Source organism: Terrapene carolina, unplaced genomic scaffold, assembly GCF_002925995.2.
Source record: "Terrapene carolina triunguis isolate 2854851 unplaced genomic scaffold, T_m_triunguis-2.0 Scaffold210, whole genome shotgun sequence".
In the NCBI taxonomy this organism is placed as follows: Eukaryota; Metazoa; Chordata; order Testudines; family Emydidae; genus Terrapene; species Terrapene triunguis.
The window spans coordinates 23624803-23644962 of record NW_020664561.1 but is presented as its reverse complement, the minus strand read 5'-3'; the positions used below and the strand labels follow the sequence as shown (position 1 = coordinate 23644962).

General features: G+C 39.8%; 1 protein-coding gene across 1 annotated transcript in view; it reads left to right on the top strand.

Moving 5' to 3' along the window:
* Window positions 1-20160, top strand: part of LOC113407282 (potassium channel subfamily T member 2-like) — a 299061-nt gene that overhangs the window by 206662 nt on the left and 72239 nt on the right. The window contains exon 16 of the mRNA XM_026655611.2: window positions 17124-17180. Within this exon, the coding sequence (XP_026511396.1) occupies window positions 17124-17180 (57 nt within the window). The remainder of the gene's footprint in view (window positions 1-17123; window positions 17181-20160) is intronic.

The following is a 20160-nucleotide window of genomic DNA, read 5'->3' as shown; positions in this document are numbered from 1 at the left end:
AGGGGGGCCGCGATCGGCCGAACCTGCCGCGTCAGCAGGTAAATAAACTGGCCCAGCCCGCCAGGGTGCTTACCCTGGCGAGCCGCGTGCCAAACGTTGCCGACCCCTGCACTACTGTTTCCACTTTGCACAGGTGAGAGCCAGTTCTGGTACTGGATCTGTGCAGTCTCTGAATTCCAAGTCCAAGGACTTCCATTGTGCTCAGTCCGAATGTGGAGGTCCAATCGAGAAATACCCATTATGTTTTCACACTGTCTAGCTCTGAGGGCTAGAGCATCAGCTGGTATAATCATTTTAGTTTTATTGACTTCAACAGAGCTACCTCTGTTCAAACCAGCTGAGGATCTGCCCCTAACTGTTTAAATGGAGGTCGTGCCCATTAATTTTTAGAAGAGCTGAAAAGATGGGGACACTGAGTTCCCAGTAAGAGTCAGCACAATCTCCTTTGGGCTCCTTGAAAATGCCAGCCGACTTGCATATCCCAGTAAGGACATAACACCCAGTGTGATTTCTTTTCATAGTTATTTTTTAAAATACTAAGGCATTCTTGTGAGAACAGTACCAGCAGAGAGGCAAGTTAGAGAGTAAATCCCAGTACACAGCTGAATGCTTGTATTACCAGGAAATTTAGGATTTTACTATAGACATATATTTCATGAAGCTGTCATGGGCACCCCTAAAATCTTGACATTTACCATGCAGTGGCATTTAACCTTTAGCAAGGCATCTGGAGTATTCCCCTGTGCTGAGGATGCAGAATACCACATTTACTGCAAGAACTTTAACTTCTGAGAACAGCAAGTGTAAAGATTTTAGTTGAGTCTACGGTGTTAGAATCTGCTAATAAGAACACAATGAAATAGTTTGCATGCCTCCCAAGAACCGTGAATAATATATTTCCTTCATTAGCCTAACTTTGGTTGCTTGTGTACACAGAATTCAGAGGCTTAAAGAAACCAAAACACTTCAATGTCATATGTACATGAAGAAGTAGCAGCATTTTTAACAGATGGCACAGAAGGTTCTTCACCAGCCAATTAACACATGAAAGATTTTTTCCCCCCCTCTGGCACTTCAGGGCCTTTAGCATTACATTTCCAACTCAGTCAGGTTCTCCATTTATACAAAGTAATGTTTTCTACATTGATTTTTCTTCTATACCATGATATAAAGTTAATATGACGGAATGTGAGAATTCCTACTATTTTTGGCTAGCTCCCTGAATTAACTGTTGTAAGGAGGGATGTTAAAGTAACTGATTTATGGTCTGGTTCTTCACTTTGAAAATTGCCAGTGCTGATTACTGGGAAGAAGGACACTTCTACTCACATTAGTAATTGCTAGTTATATTTTGCATCCTCAATATAGAAAACATACAGAAACTCATGAGAAACTAGCTGTGGAAAGATTTTATAAAAAGTCAAAATGAAATGTTTTTACCTTATTGAAATGAGAAAGTCAAAACAATTCACTTCACCTCTTTTCCATCAAACAAATTTCATCAAAATAGACACATTCCCGAGGAGCATTTCAATTTTGACAAAACTGTTCCATTGAAAAATTTCACACGAGCGCTTTGACATGCTATTAATTCTGTGAAATTTTGCAAATTGCTTTTTTAAAATATAAAGGACAAGAAAAGTTGAATGTTACTAATTGATCCAAAGCCCACTGAAGTCAATGGGAGTCTTTCCAATGAATGGACTTTGGATCGGTTCGAAAATGAGATCTTATTTTCTCGTTCTTATTCAAATGTGTCCAAGTTCTAGTAGAAACTGCTGATTTCATAGTGCTTTCACCATGCTAGTAAGCCGATTGGACAACACTGATCTTGTTTTAATGGAACTCCTGATAGTTTAGTTCTGAATCCATGATGTTTAGAACCTCTGAATCAAAATACCAAGGCCCAACTAGACCTTAACCTTGAATTCTACCCTAAATCTAATCCTGGTTCATATGTTACCACAACCTTCTTGACTTGGGTCTAACCATAGTATGAATTTAGAGATGGCATCCCAAGAAGTATTTGCATTATGAGTTGTCTTTTTGACATGCAGCTGCTATAGAAACCAAGTGGGTGGGTTGACTTTCTAACAAAAAAAAAACCAAATGCGCCAGTCTAAATAGGGTAAAAGTTCAGTTTATCATTCTCCTTCAGATGGAGAAAGGGATTAAAAAAATATCAAAATCAAACCTAGACAAAGTTTACTATAAATTACAACATAACATGAGAGCACTAACCCACAACAAAAAGCTCACTAGCCAGCTATAAACCACAGCTTTCCCAGCTAGCCCTCTTCACCTGATGGGTCTGATTATTTTTTATTTTTAAACTTTTCCCCTGAATCTCCAGTTCCAATTTCCTAGTCTCCTGGTACCTGTGCTGCCAGTCGGGTTTGGCTAATTTTGCTCTTCATAGAGTTCAGAGTTTAAAGCCAGAAAGGATCATTAGATCATATAATCTGACCTCACCCAGTTACCTCTATATTGTACCCAAAAACTTGGGTGAGACTAAAGCCACTCTCCATGCTATAGAAGGCAAAATCACCTTCGGGTCCCCTGCTAATCTGACCTGCGGGGAAATTTCTTCCCAACCCCAAATGTGGCGATCAGTTTGACCTCTAATTATTCATAGCCCAGCTTTTACAGTGTATGCATTTACCTAGATGTCAGTTCCCCATTATTTTCGAAGGACAGAAAAAGAGTGCTGTGGCAATTAAAACAAAAGGAAGAAAATGAAAGGAAAATGTACAAGATCTTACCTTTTTTCATATCACATTTGGTCACATTAATTCCACAGAAAACAAGAACTAAATCTCATGTAAAATAAATAAATAAAACAGTGTCTTCAAGAGACAGGCTATCCTGTAATAGCAGCTATAACTGTAAGCCTTGTACATATTTCATATTCTATAATACTGTGGCAATTTTTTGAATAATTAAGTATATAAATTACTGGCTCAAATTCACAATGCTCATTGTGTCACCCTATGACAAGAATAAAATGAAGGCACAGTTTGAAACATCATGGTATTCTGTGTTCAATTTTCACATTATACACAATAACATTTATTTATAATTTTAATCCTATATATTGATTTCTGAGTTATACAAAGACAGACAAAATGATACAATAAGTGGCTGTGCAAAGATACATAACCAGACAGATTGCCAGTGCCATCTATAACTTAAAAAAACCCACAAATTTTTCTTCATGCCATGCAGGATGTTTTAGTTAAACAAAATGACTTGCCCACTATCACCTGAGTATAAAGCCACATGAAACTTGTTTAATAAGGATAACACCATATGTCAACATGTGCTTGTTTTTTTAAAATGAAACATTTGGAAAAAGAATTATGGACCAGATGACCAGTTGGTGTTAATTGGTTTAGCAAAATAGAGTAAGTGAAGATATGCTGATTTATGCTATCTGAGAATCTGGCCTAAATGTAATAAAATTAGACTTGAATTAGATTTGTTATTCACAAACAAAATAATCTTCATTTAAGATTAAAAGTTGCTCTTATGAATAAACTAAAGCATAAAAAATAGGAAATACAAAGTTAAGGATTAGAATGGATTAAAAAAGTTGCAAAGTCAAGCACTCTTAACTGAAGAAATGCCAGAAGGAACTTTGATCATGCAACCAAAATGTAGCCTTTCACTATACGTAGCATTGATTACCTATGAAAAAATTGGTATAAATGAATTACCCAGCATCTCATAGGAACTCTTTGGGAGGTATAGGATTAGAAGCCAAGTCTCCAAGGCAGCTTTCAGGTGACTTAACTATGAGACTCTCCTTTCCCTTCCTGCATCCCCCTGCCTCATTTGCTCTACTAGTCTTACAACTTCTGCAACAAAATGAGGCAGGGTTCCTATAGACTTCAGGCCCATTCACTACACAACACTGATTCATCCCCAGAACAGACTGGTCTTGTGCACTGGATGAGGTAAGCTTCCTGTGTACAAAAAAGAAAATAAAAAATTGGGAGCATTATTAAAGACTGTATTGTAGTGCTTATGCACAAGGGGATTGATTTAAGGTTGCACAGGCAATGTTCACTCTGGCATTTCCACACTTTGAGCATGCTTTACTTTGCAACCTTTTAATCTTTAACTTTGTATGTTATGGTTTAGGTTACTGATGAGAGCAATGTTAACTAAAGTTAAATTAAGTACTCTGTGAGTTTCCTTAGTGGTTTTTTTTAATAGAAAGAAAATTATTATATATGTGCTGTATAATAAAAGCACTTGTACACTGAGGAAAACATATGTATCTTATTGCTACTGTTAGTGCCATATTCACCCATACATTGAACATAATGAAATTAAACTATTCAAGTTTTACTACAGTTTCTAAATGACATTTTTCTAACTGTGTAACAAAGAACTGAGCTGGGACCCAGCTATAGATTTCCCACCTTTTTTAAAAGGTAAATATTCCAAAAGCCACAGCCCACAATTTGTAAGATGCAGATAAACAACAGGGAGGACAAATTGCAGCTCCTTGTTCTTATTTTCATGTAACCCTTTTTGAAAAAGAAACTGTGTAATTTACCCAGTAGAAACCCACTAGAGCAAAGCAGGAGCTTATCCAAACCCAGTCTGCTCTCATTCCCAGGAGGAGCTGCACTCTTCTTTGTAATGACATCATGGTGGTCTGAGGGAAATCAGTTGTCACAGGCAGCCACAGTGAAAATGTAAGACATTGAGGTATAGACCCTGTAAAACAGAAAGTTCTGACAACCTGAACTATAGTCTCACTATTGCAAGCCCATAATTATAGGTGGGGCTGGTAAGGTTGGCCCATACTTCCCACCATAAGATCCTGTTTTCAATTCTTTATAATTTTTAAAATTTTAGCCATTCTGACTGAAACTTCCATAGTTGGTGTCTGTTTCAGGTTGATTTTTTTCTTCAGCCAAAATGGTACAGGTATTTCCAAGACTCATGCTATGGAAAAATACATTTTTTTTTACCCATGTTACATTGTCTTGAGAGACCAAAAAAAAAAAAAGAAGTACTACCTCCATGCGAGCATTTGGTTGGGGGCAAAGCATTTGTGTCAGAAACATGCCTTTTGCCATCCCGGAGAAAATCCACCCAAATTTGGCCAAGTTATAAGCCTTAAAAGAGAGCATGCACATTATCCTCAGTAGAGCTTTCTTAGAGTTTAACTACTAAAATCTCAGAAAATTCTGTCCTCTCCTCAGCATGTTCCAGCTACTCTCAGTCCCTCATAGTGACCAAGTTGTGCATGTGTCATTCCCATTGTCACCGGGCAACCAAGTATGCCTCATTCCCTCATTGCTTCCACCTGTGACTCATCTGTGCATTCACCATCCTCAGAGAGCAACTGAGCATGCGGCAGCCCAGGGCTACAGGAGCTCAGAAAGACTTTTCCAGTAATGACTACATCCAGATCCTCTGACTATCCACCAGAACTGAGAGCAGGGAACCTGTCTCTCTTGTGCTTTCCATGACACCTCTGCTGGCACACGGACAACATGAAAGAGGAAGCCATCTAATTTGAATTGAGAGGAACGAAAGCCAGACTGTGGGACAGGAAGAAAGTAAAGGAGTAGTTTGGAAAAAGCAGTCTGGTGAGAGTAGGACTGAGGTAGGGAAGAGAGATTAGGTCTGGCTTGTCAAAGGGACTGGGAGAAGTTGGGACTGAGCCAGGTGGGAGGAGAAACTGAGACTGAGAGCCAGGAGAAGGGAGAGAGTGAAGGCTGGAACTGCTTGGGTGTGGGAACTGGGACTTGGAGCTGAGAGGGTAAGGGGAGGCTAGTCTTGGTTGGGCATTGGTTGAACAAAGAGACGAACTAGAAACCAATGGGTGTGGAACAGGACAGAGGGCGGGAGACAAGAGGACAGAGGGCGGTCTGATAAGGAGCTTGGGTGTGGATTGAGAACTGGAAATGGCTGAGCAAAGAAGCTGGGACAAGGACCCACGGAGAGATTAAACAAGGACAAAGATCAAGCAGATGGAGACAGATTGGATGAGAAGCCTGGGGAGGGAAACTAGAACCGGGAGTGGAAGAGGGAAGATGGAGAAACTGGAACTCGCTGGGCAAGGAGATGGGGATGAGAAATGGAGAATGAGACTATGAGGAGGAACTGGGGTGGGGAAAAGACAGGACAGAGAGGGACAGTTTGGAGAGGACGGGGCACAAGGCGTGGAATCAGGGTGTGTTCGGCAGAACAGAAGAGTTTGTGTCCACTAGAGGACACTCCCCTCCACAGCCTGGAATGGACTCCAAGAGCCCTGAGTCTTAACAGACAGAATGGTGTCAGTCAGTATCTGTGAAACCCATTGGCAAAGGGTCCCATCCCTCTGTATTGCTGACTACATAGGGTTTGACAATTCGATATTGCTATCAGTTTCTCCATTAGCTCAACTAGCAGAGGTCTCTGTAGTGGATTTAAAGGTTCCAAGCCTACTGAGGACTGATGTGGTGTCAATATGATGGCACCTGATGAAATTTCTGTTTTTTTCAGTTTGCTTTAAAAAAAAACATTGCTCCACTTTAATCATGGAATTATAGAACTGGAAGGGACCTCAAGAGGTCATCTAGTCCAGTCCCCTGCACTCATGGCAGGACTAATTATCTAGATCATTCCTGACAGGTGTTTGTCTAACCTGTTCTTAAAAATCTCCAATGATGGAGATTCCACAACCTCCCTAGGCAATTTGTTCCAGTGCTTAACCACCCTGACAGTTAGGAAGTTTTTCCTAATGTCCAACCTCTCTCCAATTTGTCCACATCTTTCCTGAAATGTGGCGCCCAGAACTGGACATAATATTTCAGTTGAGGCCTAATCAGAGCGGAGTAAAGCAGAAGAATTACTTCTCGTGTCTTACTTACAACACTCCTGCTAATACATCCCAGAATGATGTTCGCTTTTTTTGCAACAATGTTACACTGTTGATTCATATTTAGCTTGTGGTCCACTATGACCCTCAGATCACTTTCCGCAGTACTCCTTCTTAGTCAGTCATTTCCCATTATGTTAGTGTGCAACTGATTGTTCCTTCCTAAACGGTGTACTTTGCATTTGTTCTTATTGAATTTCATCCTATTTACTTCAGACCACTTCTCCAGTTTGTCCAGATCATTTTGAATTTTAATCCTATCCTCCAAAACACTTGCAACCACTCCCAGCTTGGTATCATACGCAAACTTTATAAGCATATTCTGTATGCCATTATCTAAATCATTGATGAAGATATTGAACAGAACCGGATCCAGAACTGATCCCTGCACGATCCCACTCGTTATGCCCTTCCAGCATGACTGTGAACCACTGATAACTACTCTCTTTGGGAACTGTTTTACAAACAATTTTGCACTCACCTTATAGTAGCTCCATCTAGGTTGCATTTCCCTAGTTTAGGAGAAGGTCATGAGAGACAGTATCAAAAGTTTTACTAAAGTCAAGATATACCACGTCTATCACTTCCCCCCATCCAGAAGGCTTGTTACCCTGTCAAAGAAAGCTATCAGGTGGTTTGACACCATTTATTTTTGACAAATCCATGCTGACTATTACTTATCACCTTATTATCTTCTAGATGTTTGTAAATTAATTGCTTAATTATTTGCTCCATTATCTTTCCAGGTACAGAAGTTTAGATGACTGGTCTGTAATTTCTTGGGTTGTCCTTATTCCCTTTTTTATAGATGGCCACTATATTTGCCCTTTTCCAGTATTCTGGAATCTCTAATGGGAAGGGGGTAGGTTTAGCAGATAAAATAAAAAAAGAACAAGTTAAAAATCACTTAGAAAAGTTAGATGCCTGCAAGTCACCAGGGCCTGATGAAATGCATCCTAGAATACTCAAGGAGCTAATAGAGGAGGTATCTGAGCCTCTAGCTATTATCTTTGGGAAATCATGGGAGACGGGAGAGATTCCAGAAGACTGGAAAAGGGCAAATATAGTGCCCATCTATAAAAAGGGAAATAAAAACAACCCAGGAAACTACAGACCAGTTAGTTTAACTTCTGTGCCAGGGAAGATAATGGAGCAAGTAGTTAAGGAAATCATCTGCAAACGCTTGGAAGGTGGTAAGGTGATAGGGAACAGCCAGCATGGATTTGTAAAGAACAAATCATGTCAAACCAATCTGATAGCTTTCTTCGATAGGATAACGAGTCTTGTGGATAAGGGAGAAGCGGTGGATGTGGTATACCTAGACTTTAGTAAGGCATTTGATACGGTCTCGCATGATATTCTTATCAACAAACTAGGCAAATACAATTTAGATGGGGCTACTATAAGGTGGGTGCATAACTGGCTGGATAACCGTACTCAGAGAGTTGTTATTAATGGTTCCCAATCCTGCTGGAAAGGCATAACGAGTGGGGTTCCGCAGGGGTCTGTTTTGGGACCGGCTCTGTTCAATATCTTCATTAACGACTTAGATATTGGCATAGAAAGTACGCTTATTAAGTTTGCGGATGATACCAAACTGGGAGGGATTGCAACTGCTTTGGAGGACAGGGTCATAATTCAAAATGACCTGGACAAATTGGAGAAATGGTCTGAGTTAAACAGGATGAAGTTTAACAAAGACAAATGCAAAGTGCTCCACTTAGGAAGAAAAAATCAGTTTCACACATACAGAATGGGAAGAGACTGTCTAGGAAGGAGTACGGCAGAAAGGGATCTAGGGGTTATAGTGGACCACAAGCTAAATATGAGTCAACAGTGTGATGCTGTTGCAAAAAAAGCAAACGTGATTCTGGGATGTATTAACAGGTGTGTTGTGAGCAAGACACGAGAAGTCATTCTTCCGCTCTACTCTGCTCTGGTTGGGCCTCAGCTGGAGTATTGTGTCCAGTTCTGGGCACCGCATTTCAAGAAAGATGTGGAGAAATTGGAAAGGGTCCAGAGAAGAGCAACAAGAATGATTAAAGGTCTTGAGAACATGACCTATGAAGGAAGGCTGAAAGAATTGGGTTTGTTTAGTTTGGAAAAGAGAAGATTGAGAGGGGACATGATAGCAGTTTTCAGGTATCTAAAAGGGTGTCATAAGGAGGAGGGAGAAAACTTGTTCACCTTAGCCTCTGATGATAGAACAAGAAGCAATGGGCTTAAACTGCAGCAAGGGAGGTCTAGGTTGGACATTAGGAAAAAGTTCCTAACTGTCAGGGTGGTTAAACACTGGAATAAATTGCCTAGGGAGGTTGTGGAATCTCCATCTCTGGAGATATTTAAGAGTAGGTTACATAAATGTCTATCAGGGATGGTCTAGACAGTATTTGGTCCTGCCATGCGGGCAGGGGACTGGACTCGATGACCTCTCGAGGTCCCTTCCAGTCCTAGAATCTATGAATCTATGAATCTCCCCTCTTCCATGACTTCTCAAAGATAATCGCTAATGACTCAGATATCTCCTCAGTCAGCTCCTTGAGTATTCTAGGATGTATTTCATCAGGCCCTGGTGACTTGAAGACATCTAATTTGTCCAAGTAATTTTTATCTTGATCTTTCCCTATTTTAGCCTCTACTGATCCTACCTCATTTTTACTGGCATTCACTACATTAGATCTCCTGGTTAAGCCAGGGTGGTCTCTTGCCATAGTTCCTATCTTTCCTATGCAGTGGGACAGTTTGCTCATGTGCCCTTAATAATGACTCTTTGAAAAACTGCCAATTGTCTATTGTTTTTTTCCTTAGACCTGCTTCCCATGGGATCTTACCTACCAGCTCCCTGAGTTTGCTACAAAGTCTATCTTCCTGAAATCCATTGCCTTTATTTTGCTGTTCTCCCTCCTACCATTCCTTAGAATCATGAACTCTACCATTTCATGATCACTTTCACCCAAGCTTCCTTCTGCTTCCAAATTCTCAACCAGTTCCTCCCTACTTGTCAAAATCAAATCTAGATCAGCCTCTCCCCTGGTAGCTGTCTCCACCTTCTGAAATAAAAAATTGTCTCCAATACATTCCAAGAACTTATTGGATAATCTGTGCCTTGCTGTGTTCTTTTCCCAATAGATGTCTGGGTAGTTGGAGTCCCCCATCACCACCAAGTCCTGTGCTTAGGGTGATTTTGTTAGCTGTTTAAAAAAAGCCTCATCCACCTCTTCTTCCTGGTTATGTGGTCTATAGTAGACCCCCTACCATGACATCACCCTTGTTTTTTACCCCTTTTATCCTTACCCAGAGACTTTCAACAAGTCTGTCTCCTATTTCCATCTCAATCTCAGTCTCAGTCCAAGTGTATATATTTTTAATATATAAGGCAACACCTCCTCCTTTTTTTCCCTGCCGGTCCTTCTTGAGCAAGCTGTACCCTTCTATACCAATATTCCCGTCATGTATTATCCCACCAGGTCTGTGATGCCAACTGTGTCATAGTTGTGTTTATTTAGTAGCATTTTGAGTTCTTCCTGCTTATTCCCCATACTCCTTGCATTAGTATACAGACATTTAAGATACTGATTTGATCCCCCCACCCCCAGTTCTGTCTTGTCTGTCCTTTATCCCTGCTATAACAGCCCATGCTCCCCCCAAATTCCAAATCTTCTCCCAGGTCTCCATGTTCTTGACTTACCTGGGGGCTTTGGTCACCTGCCCCCTTCGAACTTAGTTTAAAGTCCTCCTCACTAGGTTAGTCAGTCTGTATCCAAATATGTTCTTCCCCTTCCTCGATAGGTGGACCCTATCTCTTCTTAGCAGTCCTTCTTCCTGGAACAAAATCCCGTGGTCAAGGAAGCCAAAGCCCTTCTGGCAACACCATCTTCGCAGCCAGGCATTCACCTCCAGGATGCATCTGTCTTTGCCTAGGACCCTACCCTTGACTGGAAGGATCGAAGAGACCACCACCTGCACTCCCATCTCCTTCACCCTTATTCCCAAAGCCCTGTAGTCACTTCTGATCTGCTAAGGGTTATACCTCGCAGGATCATTAGTGCCCACATGGATGAGTAGCATGGGGTAGTAGTCAGAGGGCCAGATGATCCTCGACAATCCCCCCGTAACATCTCGGATATGGGCCTCTGGCAAGCAGCATACCTCCCGGGATGCCATGTCAGGGTGACAGATGGGTGCCTCTGTCCCCTTCAGAAGAGAGTCACCAACCACCACTGCCCTACATTTCCTCCTGGGAGTGGTGGTTACGATCCTCCCAGCCCTGGAGGTACGTGTCTTCTCCTCCTCCTCTGGGGATGATTCCTCATTGCTCATTGCCAGGGCAGCATATCGGTTTTCCAACACCGTGGTGAGTGGATTGGGAGTAGGGGTGGAGCACTGCCTGCTGCCAGAAGTAACCAGCTGGCAGTGTCCTCCCTGTGACAGAGCCATATCCTCCCCCGGTGGTGTCACAGCAATCCTCTGTAGCTGGATAGCTTCCTCAGCCTTGGATGTCTCCATGTGAATACTCTCAAGGAATTCCTCATGGGCACTGATGCTCCTCAGCCTAGCCACCTCCTCCTGTAGCTCTCCCACCTGCTTCCTGAGAGATTCCACCAACAGGCACGTTTCTTACTGGATGGTTCCACCAGCCTGGCTTTCTGAGGGTGGGAAATGCAGGCCACTGTCTCTGCAAAGCCACCCCAGGATCTGGGTAGAGACATCCATGGTTAGGCTGTCTGTCTGGATACAGGCACAGGTGGAGGAGACAGGAGCAGCATTGGCACTGGCGATGCGGCCTTTCCTAACCATAGCGCTTATATTACAACTCCCTCCTACAAACTCCCTCTCAAACTCCCCTGTTCGCTAGCTCCTCTTGGTCGCTTATCCTCTGGCTTTTAAGGCCTTCTCTCCTAGCTCAGCTCTACGCCCTTGAGACGGGTTGGATCACAGAAACCCCCTTGGGAGCTGCCACCCGATGTGCAAAGACTACCCCTGCTTCTGTTTTCCCTGCCAGCTCAGGACTCCAGCACCCTGTCTTGCTCAGCCAGACACTCCCATCTGCTCCAACACAGACCCAGGGTCTGAATCACTTGCCCCAAAGCTGCAAGTTTACCTGAAAACAGCTCACAGAAGTGTGCTTGTCTTTAGCACTCAGATGCCCAACTCCCAATGGGGTCTAAACCCAAATAAATCCATTTTACCCTGCATAAAGGACTCGCACCGTGTTCGTTCAGCAGGGGGATCACCTTCTCCCCCTCTCAAACTCCCCTGTTTGTGGTCCCCTATTCGCTAGCTCCTAAAAATTGTAATATTTGGTTTGTACTGGTTTCATTTAGAAAAGTACATTCAAGCTGTATATATCAAACATATATTCACCCCCTACATTAAAAGAGCAATAAGGTTGCAAAATCAAATAGCTCTAAAATTCAGAAATGCAGACAACAGCCTCCTTTACTACCCATCCCTGATTCAACCCCTAGAGCAGCTCCATTCTATGCACTGAAGAAAGTATGGGTCCTGTTTTACAAAGAGTATGTGATCATCTAATTAAAGATGGTGTGATAATTTATACTTACAAGAAAATGTGGCTGAAAAAGTGGCACAGGCAACCATAGTATTCTGGCATTTTATATCTTTTGAGTGTGTTAACTTTTCAAATTTAATAATGTTCTTTTAACATAGCTTTTATGTATGAGATACTGAATGCAATATTCTAAATTGTATATAAAGTGTAACAAGCACCAAAATATATTATAATTAAAGTGGGGCAATGTTTAATCATATCAAAATAATCCCTTTTTTCTGGGTCTTCCATCATAAATTAGTTTCATATTCAATGTGGGAGTCCCAGTTTGTGTCAATTCATTGAATATTCATTTCACCTTTACGTAAAAATCATACACTGAAGGTGGTGTTATGATTTGGCATTAATAAATATTTAGCGCATCTACTAAAAATAAGTGATCACAATTAGATATAAATAAAAGCCTGAACCTAGAAATTTTCCTTAGTCAACAAAGTTGACTATGGTTTTTGTAAAAAGGACTCTTTAAAATTGTCTTGTATATGAGCCTTTCCTTTTCAAATCATGCCTTTCATTACATTCCTAAAAACTAGGGCTGTCGTGAGATTAAAAAGATTAATTGAGCACTTAATCAAACTGTTAAACTATAATAGAATACCATTCATTTAAATATTTTGGATGTTTTCTATATTTTCAAATATATTGATTTAAATTACAACACAGAATACAAAGTGTACAGTGCTCACTTTATATTTATTTTTAATTACAAGTGTTTTCACTGTAAAAAGACAAAAGAAATAGTATTTTTCAATTCCCCTAATAAAAGTATTGTAGTACAATCTCTTTATCTTGAAAGTTAAACATACAAATATAGAATTATGTAAAAAAAAAAACTGCATTAAAAATTAAACAATGTAAAATTGTAGAACTTCAAGTCCACTCAGTCCTACTTCTTATTCAGCCAACCGCTCAAACAAATAAGTTAGTTTACATTTGCAGGAGATAATGCTGCCCGTTTCTTGTTTACAATGTCACCTGAAAATGAGAACAGGCATTCTTGTGGCACTGCTGTAGCCGGCATTGTAAGATATTTACCTGCCAGATGCACTAAAGATTCATACGTCCCTTCATGCTTCAATCACCATTCCAGGGGACATGCGTCCATGCTGATGACGGGTTCTGCTCGATAACAATCCAAAGCACTGCAGACCAACGCATGTTCATTTTCATTATCTGAGTCAGATGCCACCAGCAGCAGGTTGATTTTCTTTTTTGGTGGTTCGGGTTCTGTAGTTTCTGCATCGGAGTGTTGCTCTTTTAAGACTTCTGAAAGCATGCTCCACACCTCTTCCCTCTCAGATTTTTGAAGACCCTTCAGATTCTTAAACCTTGGGTTGAGTTCTGTAGCTATCTTTAGAAATCTCACATTGGTACCTTCTTTGCATTTTGTCAAATCTGCAATGAAAGTGTTCTTAAAACGAACAACAGCATGTGCTTGGTCGTCATCCGAAACTGCCATAACATGAAATATATGGCAGAATGCAGGTAAAACACTGCAGGGGTCGTACAATTGTCCCCCAACAAGTTCAGCCACAAATTTAATTAAGGCATTCTTTTTAAATGAGCGTCATCAGCATGGAAGCATGTCCTCTGGAATGGTGGCTGAAGCATGAAGGGTCATACGAATGTTTAGCATATCTGGCATGTAAATACCTTGCAATGCTGGCTATAAAAGTGCCATACATATGCCTGTTCTCACTTTCTGCTGACACTGTAAATAAGAAGAGGGCAGCATTATCTCCTGTAAATGTAAACAAACTTGTTTGTCTTACCGATTAGCTGAACAAGAAGTAGGAATGAGTGGACTTGTAGGCTCTGAAGTTTTACATTGTTTTGTTTTTGAGTGCAGTTAAGTAACAAAAAAAATCTACATTTGTAAATTGCACTTTCAGGACAAAGAGATGTCACTACAGTACTTGTATGTGGTGAACTGAAAAATACTATTTCTTCTGTTTATCATTTTTACAGTGCAAATATTTGTAATCAAAATATACATTTTGATTTCAATGACAACACAGAATATAAGATATATATGAAAAGGTAGAAAAAGTTTTTTCTGAAAAACATCCAAAATATTTAATAAATTTCAATTGGTATTCTCTTGTTTAACAGTGCGATTAATATTGCAATTAATCACAATTAATTTTTTTAATTGTGATTAATTTTTTTGAGTTAATCACTTGAGTTAACTGGGATTAATTGACAGCCCTACTAAAAACTTTCATTGTGTTGCACCTTAGTATTAGTATTAGTAAAGTAACTGTGCTTCATTGTCTTCCCTACAATAGGAAGCCTCTGTTTACAAGAATTGGTTGTTTTTTTAGCTCCATCTAGAGGTAACTATTGGACTGCCACATTTTATGAAATTGCTTAACATAGAATTCAATGGACTCTTAGGATTTTGCCTTTTTGGATGCTTGGTTACATTTGATAATGACAAAAATGGCTGGTAATAATTACAATATCTTGAATTGTAAATAGACTAGAAGTGATTCAGTTGAACTTTTAATTTTATTGAACAAATTAGTGTAAGTATCAAAAAGCCAGTGGAAATTATATTTTTTGCATAAAATACTTCAAAATATGTTTTGCTCTAAGCCAAATATCAATAGATGTAACAAAAAATGGAGGGCAGATACTCTTGTGTCCGAGTTTCTAATATTTCTAAAATTTGCACTGTTTTCTTTAGCAAATTGTCTTTCATTCCAAACCATTAAAAAAGATAAAGCTTTGTTTGAGTGTTGATATTCAAATGAGCTTTTTCCTGTGCAGCTGGTTCCTGTTTCAATATTGTGTTATTACACAGCCCAAAAATAAACTTTATTATATTGGAGTTTAAATCCCCAGAATTATCGACATGGATAGAGAGCTATATCATGTAATGATCTGCAATATGTAATAGGCTTGAGCAGTCATACTTTTGAAGCCCATCCAGAAAGCCAATAGGAAGTTTTCCTGAATAATAAATCCACTATTAGGGTCATAGAAGGCCCATGTCTGACAGGTTACAAATAATACAAGTTTGGTGACTTCAGTTTAGACTCTAGACAAATTTGCTGAAATTAACTTCACCTGCATAAAGCCCAATAATAAGACTGTTCAAGTGAAAGGTGAGTGCATGGAGGGGTGGGAAGATTGGGAATGAAGCAGTGGGATGAGGAAGTGAGGCACTACCTATGTGTTAGAGCAGTAGCCAAAAAAGAAACTTACATGTCTCTTACATTTGATCCATATAAAGATGTACCCCTCCCCAGTTCTGTCCGCACTGCTGCCTTCTGCACTTGTCTAACCTGGCCTGAAGCACAGCCTCTCTCTGATGTTCCGCTAACAGACATGGCAAACAGCCTCAATACAAAGTTCAAGTGGTCAGTTTCATCCCTTTGTTAACCCAATAATGCTTGGGGGTGAGGGGAAAGAAAAAAAAGCAGAATATAGCCATAATACAAGGAAGACTTAGCAGAAATACTGCAAGTAAGATCAAGAAAGAACATGAACAGCAATTTATTTTGTGTTTGGATTCAGTAAATAATGGAGCTGGTCAAATCCTGAAACATCATTTTTAAACATCTTTCAAATTACATTCTGCTTTTCATTTTGACCATGTACAAATTCAAATGATTGCCTTTGTTATCACCATGTAAGGCTGCTCTTTCTTAATACTATATTTGCGTGCAAACAAAGATTAATGCATTGACGAGAGTATTTATGAAATGCTATTGGTCATTCTCCATTTGTTTAAAAAGTTTCATTCATTTAGGTCAGGGAACAGAAACAATACCATGGGTGAAATCTTGGCTTCACTGAATTCCATATCAAAGCTCCCATTAACTCCAGAGCTAGGATTTCACTCCAGGTGACTCATGTGACCACTTACACAGCCAGGGATAATGCCTAGGCCCTAGGGAACAGCTGAATCCAAACAGTTCACGATCAACCCACAGACGAAAAAAAATTGGTCCAAACTGTCTATCAAACTATCTGGTGAACAGCTTTAACACGCACCCTTGTACATACCAAAATTGGATTGTGAACAGAAAGAAAAGGATTACATTTACTATGAATATTAAATAGTTTGACACCTCTTATGAATACAACTAGTTTCTGACAATCCTGAAGATTATAAAAAGTCTACAAAAATTAAATACATAGGTAGCAACAGCATGCAGCAAAATAAGTGTTGTATTGCACTAGCTTAGTAATAATGTTTCCACAGGAAAAAAATATATATAGGTTTTAAACATCCATACTGTATATGTAAATGAAACTCATCTTCATTTCTGATTTCTCTACAAAGTTTTCTAAACAATATGGAATCAGATCAAACTACCATTGAAGTTAATGGGAGTCTTTCCATTGACATCAGTGTGAATTGCATTGGGCCGCTATATGAGCATATTAGATTTAAGCATGTGAGATGTGAGTAACCTCATTGTATTAAATGGGACTACTCAAATGAGTAAAGTTGAGCATGTTTTGGGGTTGTTCTTTTTCTTTTTCTTTTTTTTGAAAACGAGAAACCTTATTTTGTACCAGATTTAAAAAGCTGACCATCTTTATAGATTTCTAGCCTAGTAATAAATACAGTCTGCTACTAGAACTTGTTATAGAACAAACATGTTGGTAGATAATAGCATTTCTGAATTTATGAACTTCATGTGATCTTTGCAGAACAGCACCTTGGGAAGCTTTTAGACATCTAACTGGAACCAAGCAGTCTTTAACCAGGTGAAACATTTTATTTTAGGGGGAAAAAAGTAAAAATATGGCACTATTTTATTTTAGAATTACTTTTCTAGCTTTGTTATTCTACTATCTCATGATACTTTGTCTATTAGTAACAGTACAATAAAAATGGATAAGTTATTTTATATACTAGTTTTATAATAGTTTAGCATTACATTAATTTTTCAAATCTTACATCTGGAAATATAACCCCTCACTTATAATGCAAAAACATCTGACTATGAATAGATATGTATGCAGTAGGGGAAGGGATTGCTAATGGAATAAGGAACATTTCACCTTTAAATAACTGGATCACTGACACATATTAGTTTCAGGGTGGCACAATCTTCAGAAACTATGGATTTCAATTCAGAATTTGGTTTTATAATATTGAGTGTGATTGGTCACCAAAGTAAGATAGAGATGGACATTTTCTAGCTGTAGTTAATGGCATAACCACTGTGAGGAAAAGAATTTAAAATAGCAATTTTTATGTGTTTTTTGAAGCAAGCTTATTTTGTATCCTCCCCGGCAACTTTTAATAAATGCATTATTACGTATCTTTGAGATTGTGTTCCACAGAGTATGAAAGCAGGACAGAAAACCCAAAATATTTTGGAGCAGAAATAAAAATCAATAAAAAGATTGGTAGTGACATGGATTTTCTAAAGAGATTTGAAATAAGGCAAGACAGCAAATAAAAACTGATTATTGTTACCTGTCCTAAAGGCATGCATTCATTGATTAGCTGTAATAGAAACGTTTAGCATGAATCAGATTAAGTTTTAATTGACTGGATCAATGTGGAAAGGTCACAATCATGCAAAGAACAGCAGGCAAAGCCTTGTGATGTTTGTACCTGAGCAGAAACAACAGTAGCCTAGGGTACTATAATCTTGTTAACATGTGACAGAAATACTCTTGTTCCTTCCTGTCTAGAGGAAGATCTAGAGTGGGAGTTGGGACCTAAGTTGGTTTCTTGTACGGGGGATGTGAGTCCTAGTAATGGTATACTTTAAAAAATCACCATGGTCAAAAACACATCACTAAGGCCTTGTCTTTATTGCCACTGTACAGCGCTGCAACTTTCTCGCTCAGGGATGTGAAAAAACACCCCCCGAGTGCTGCAAGTTTCAGCGCTGTAAAGTGGCAGTGTAGACCGTGCACCAGCGCTGGTAGCTGTATGAGGGTGACCAGATGTCCTGATTTTATAGAGACAGTCCTGATTTTGGGGTCTTTTTCTTATATAGGTTCCTATTACCCTCCACCCCCTGTCCCGATTTTTCACATTTGCTGTCTGGTCATCCTAAGCTGCGCTCCCCAGTGCTTGTAGCTACTCCCCTTGTGGGGGTGGATTTTTTACAGCACTGGGAGAGCTCTCTCCCAGTGCTGGTTCCATGACCACGCAGCCACACTAAAGCGCTGGTAGTGAAGACATACCCTAAGAGACAGCCTCCCAACCCGGGTAACCAGACTTATGGTAGCTCTACTCAAGCTAACAAACCAAATATAGTAGTGTGGATACTGCAGCATAGAGGGCAGCACAGACTAGCTACCCAAATCCAAGATCACCTGACCGCCTGAACCATCACCTGTGCTGGAATGTCTACATGGCTAGCTCAAGTTAGCACAAGTCTGTCTGTCTGGGCTGGGAGGCATGCTCACAGTTCTAGTATAGATGTATCCTACCAGAATGTGGTTCCATCCAGGTGGATTGGGATATTATTCCCAGTTGGAACAGGTCAGTTTATACATAGAGGCTACAATTTTCAGATTAACATCCACAACTTCGAATTGCAACCTCCCAAATTATGTGTTAAGCCTTAATTGCCCTCATATTTGTTATTTTCACATGTTTCATGCTCAGTATGTCATATCAGTGAGTGTTAAAAGATGCCTCAAGCAACTGAGCTGTGCTCAGTTTTTGCCCAGGATCCTCAATTCCCGATCCCCAGCTGTTAGAACATGGGGTGAGGTTAATATACAGTGGCTGGTCATACTACCTGCATCCTGTACACCATCATTGGGTGGGAGCGGGGAGGTATCAAATCAGCAGTTGTAGTGCCCATGCCCAGTTGCATGCTAGACCACCAGCTGGTAGCTTAATTTTGGGATAGAAAGAAGGGACCAACAAGTCAGCTATACTGCAAATACTGAAAACCTTGTTCTTATTATGAAAATAAAATACTTGCCACTAGTCTCCAAATGGCTCCCATTGAATCATCTATCACTCTTCCTTCTCCCAAAACTTTTCAAAATTTAAAATATTTGATAAACCTTAAAAATTTGATTTCCCTCCACTTTAAACCCCTCCCATACATACAAGTATTTGCATCACATCACCTAATGATTTAGTCCATTTTAAACCTTGAAAGATAACAATTGTTAAAAGATGTAGTATAAAGTTTCGTACATATAAGTCTGCTTATTAAATGCATGTTGATTGTGCTGAAAAATAAAGAAACAGGCTTTGTCCTACAAGTGGTGGCATGGTAGGGCTTCTCCCACAGCACCCCAAAAACTGGAATAATAGAATAATTATTTATAATATCTCTAACATCTAGTGGTAAATGCACTTTAACTGTGTTCATCTGCTTGGTTATTTCATATACAAAGGAAAGCACAACCTTTTGTTTTATAAAACTATCAAAGGTGTTCTCCATGCTGTAGCGCAATATAAAAGTCACTCTACTGCAAACAAAGGCAAAGTGTGGAAATTCCATTTAGAGACCAGAATAAATTTCAGGTTGGGAGAAAGAGGTAGAGTAGAAGGGAGTGCAAGGGTCATAAGAAGAGTTTAGAACAGGGAGGGCTTGGTGAGTATCAGACAGGGATCTGCTGTAGTGTAATAATCATTCTCTTCCATAACTCAGACCATGACTAGGGAGACATGCTGAAGTGATGCCAGGCAGCACAGGGTGCATTTCATTTGTGGTGTGTGTGTGTGTGTGTGTGTGTGTGTGTGTGTGTGTGTGTGTGT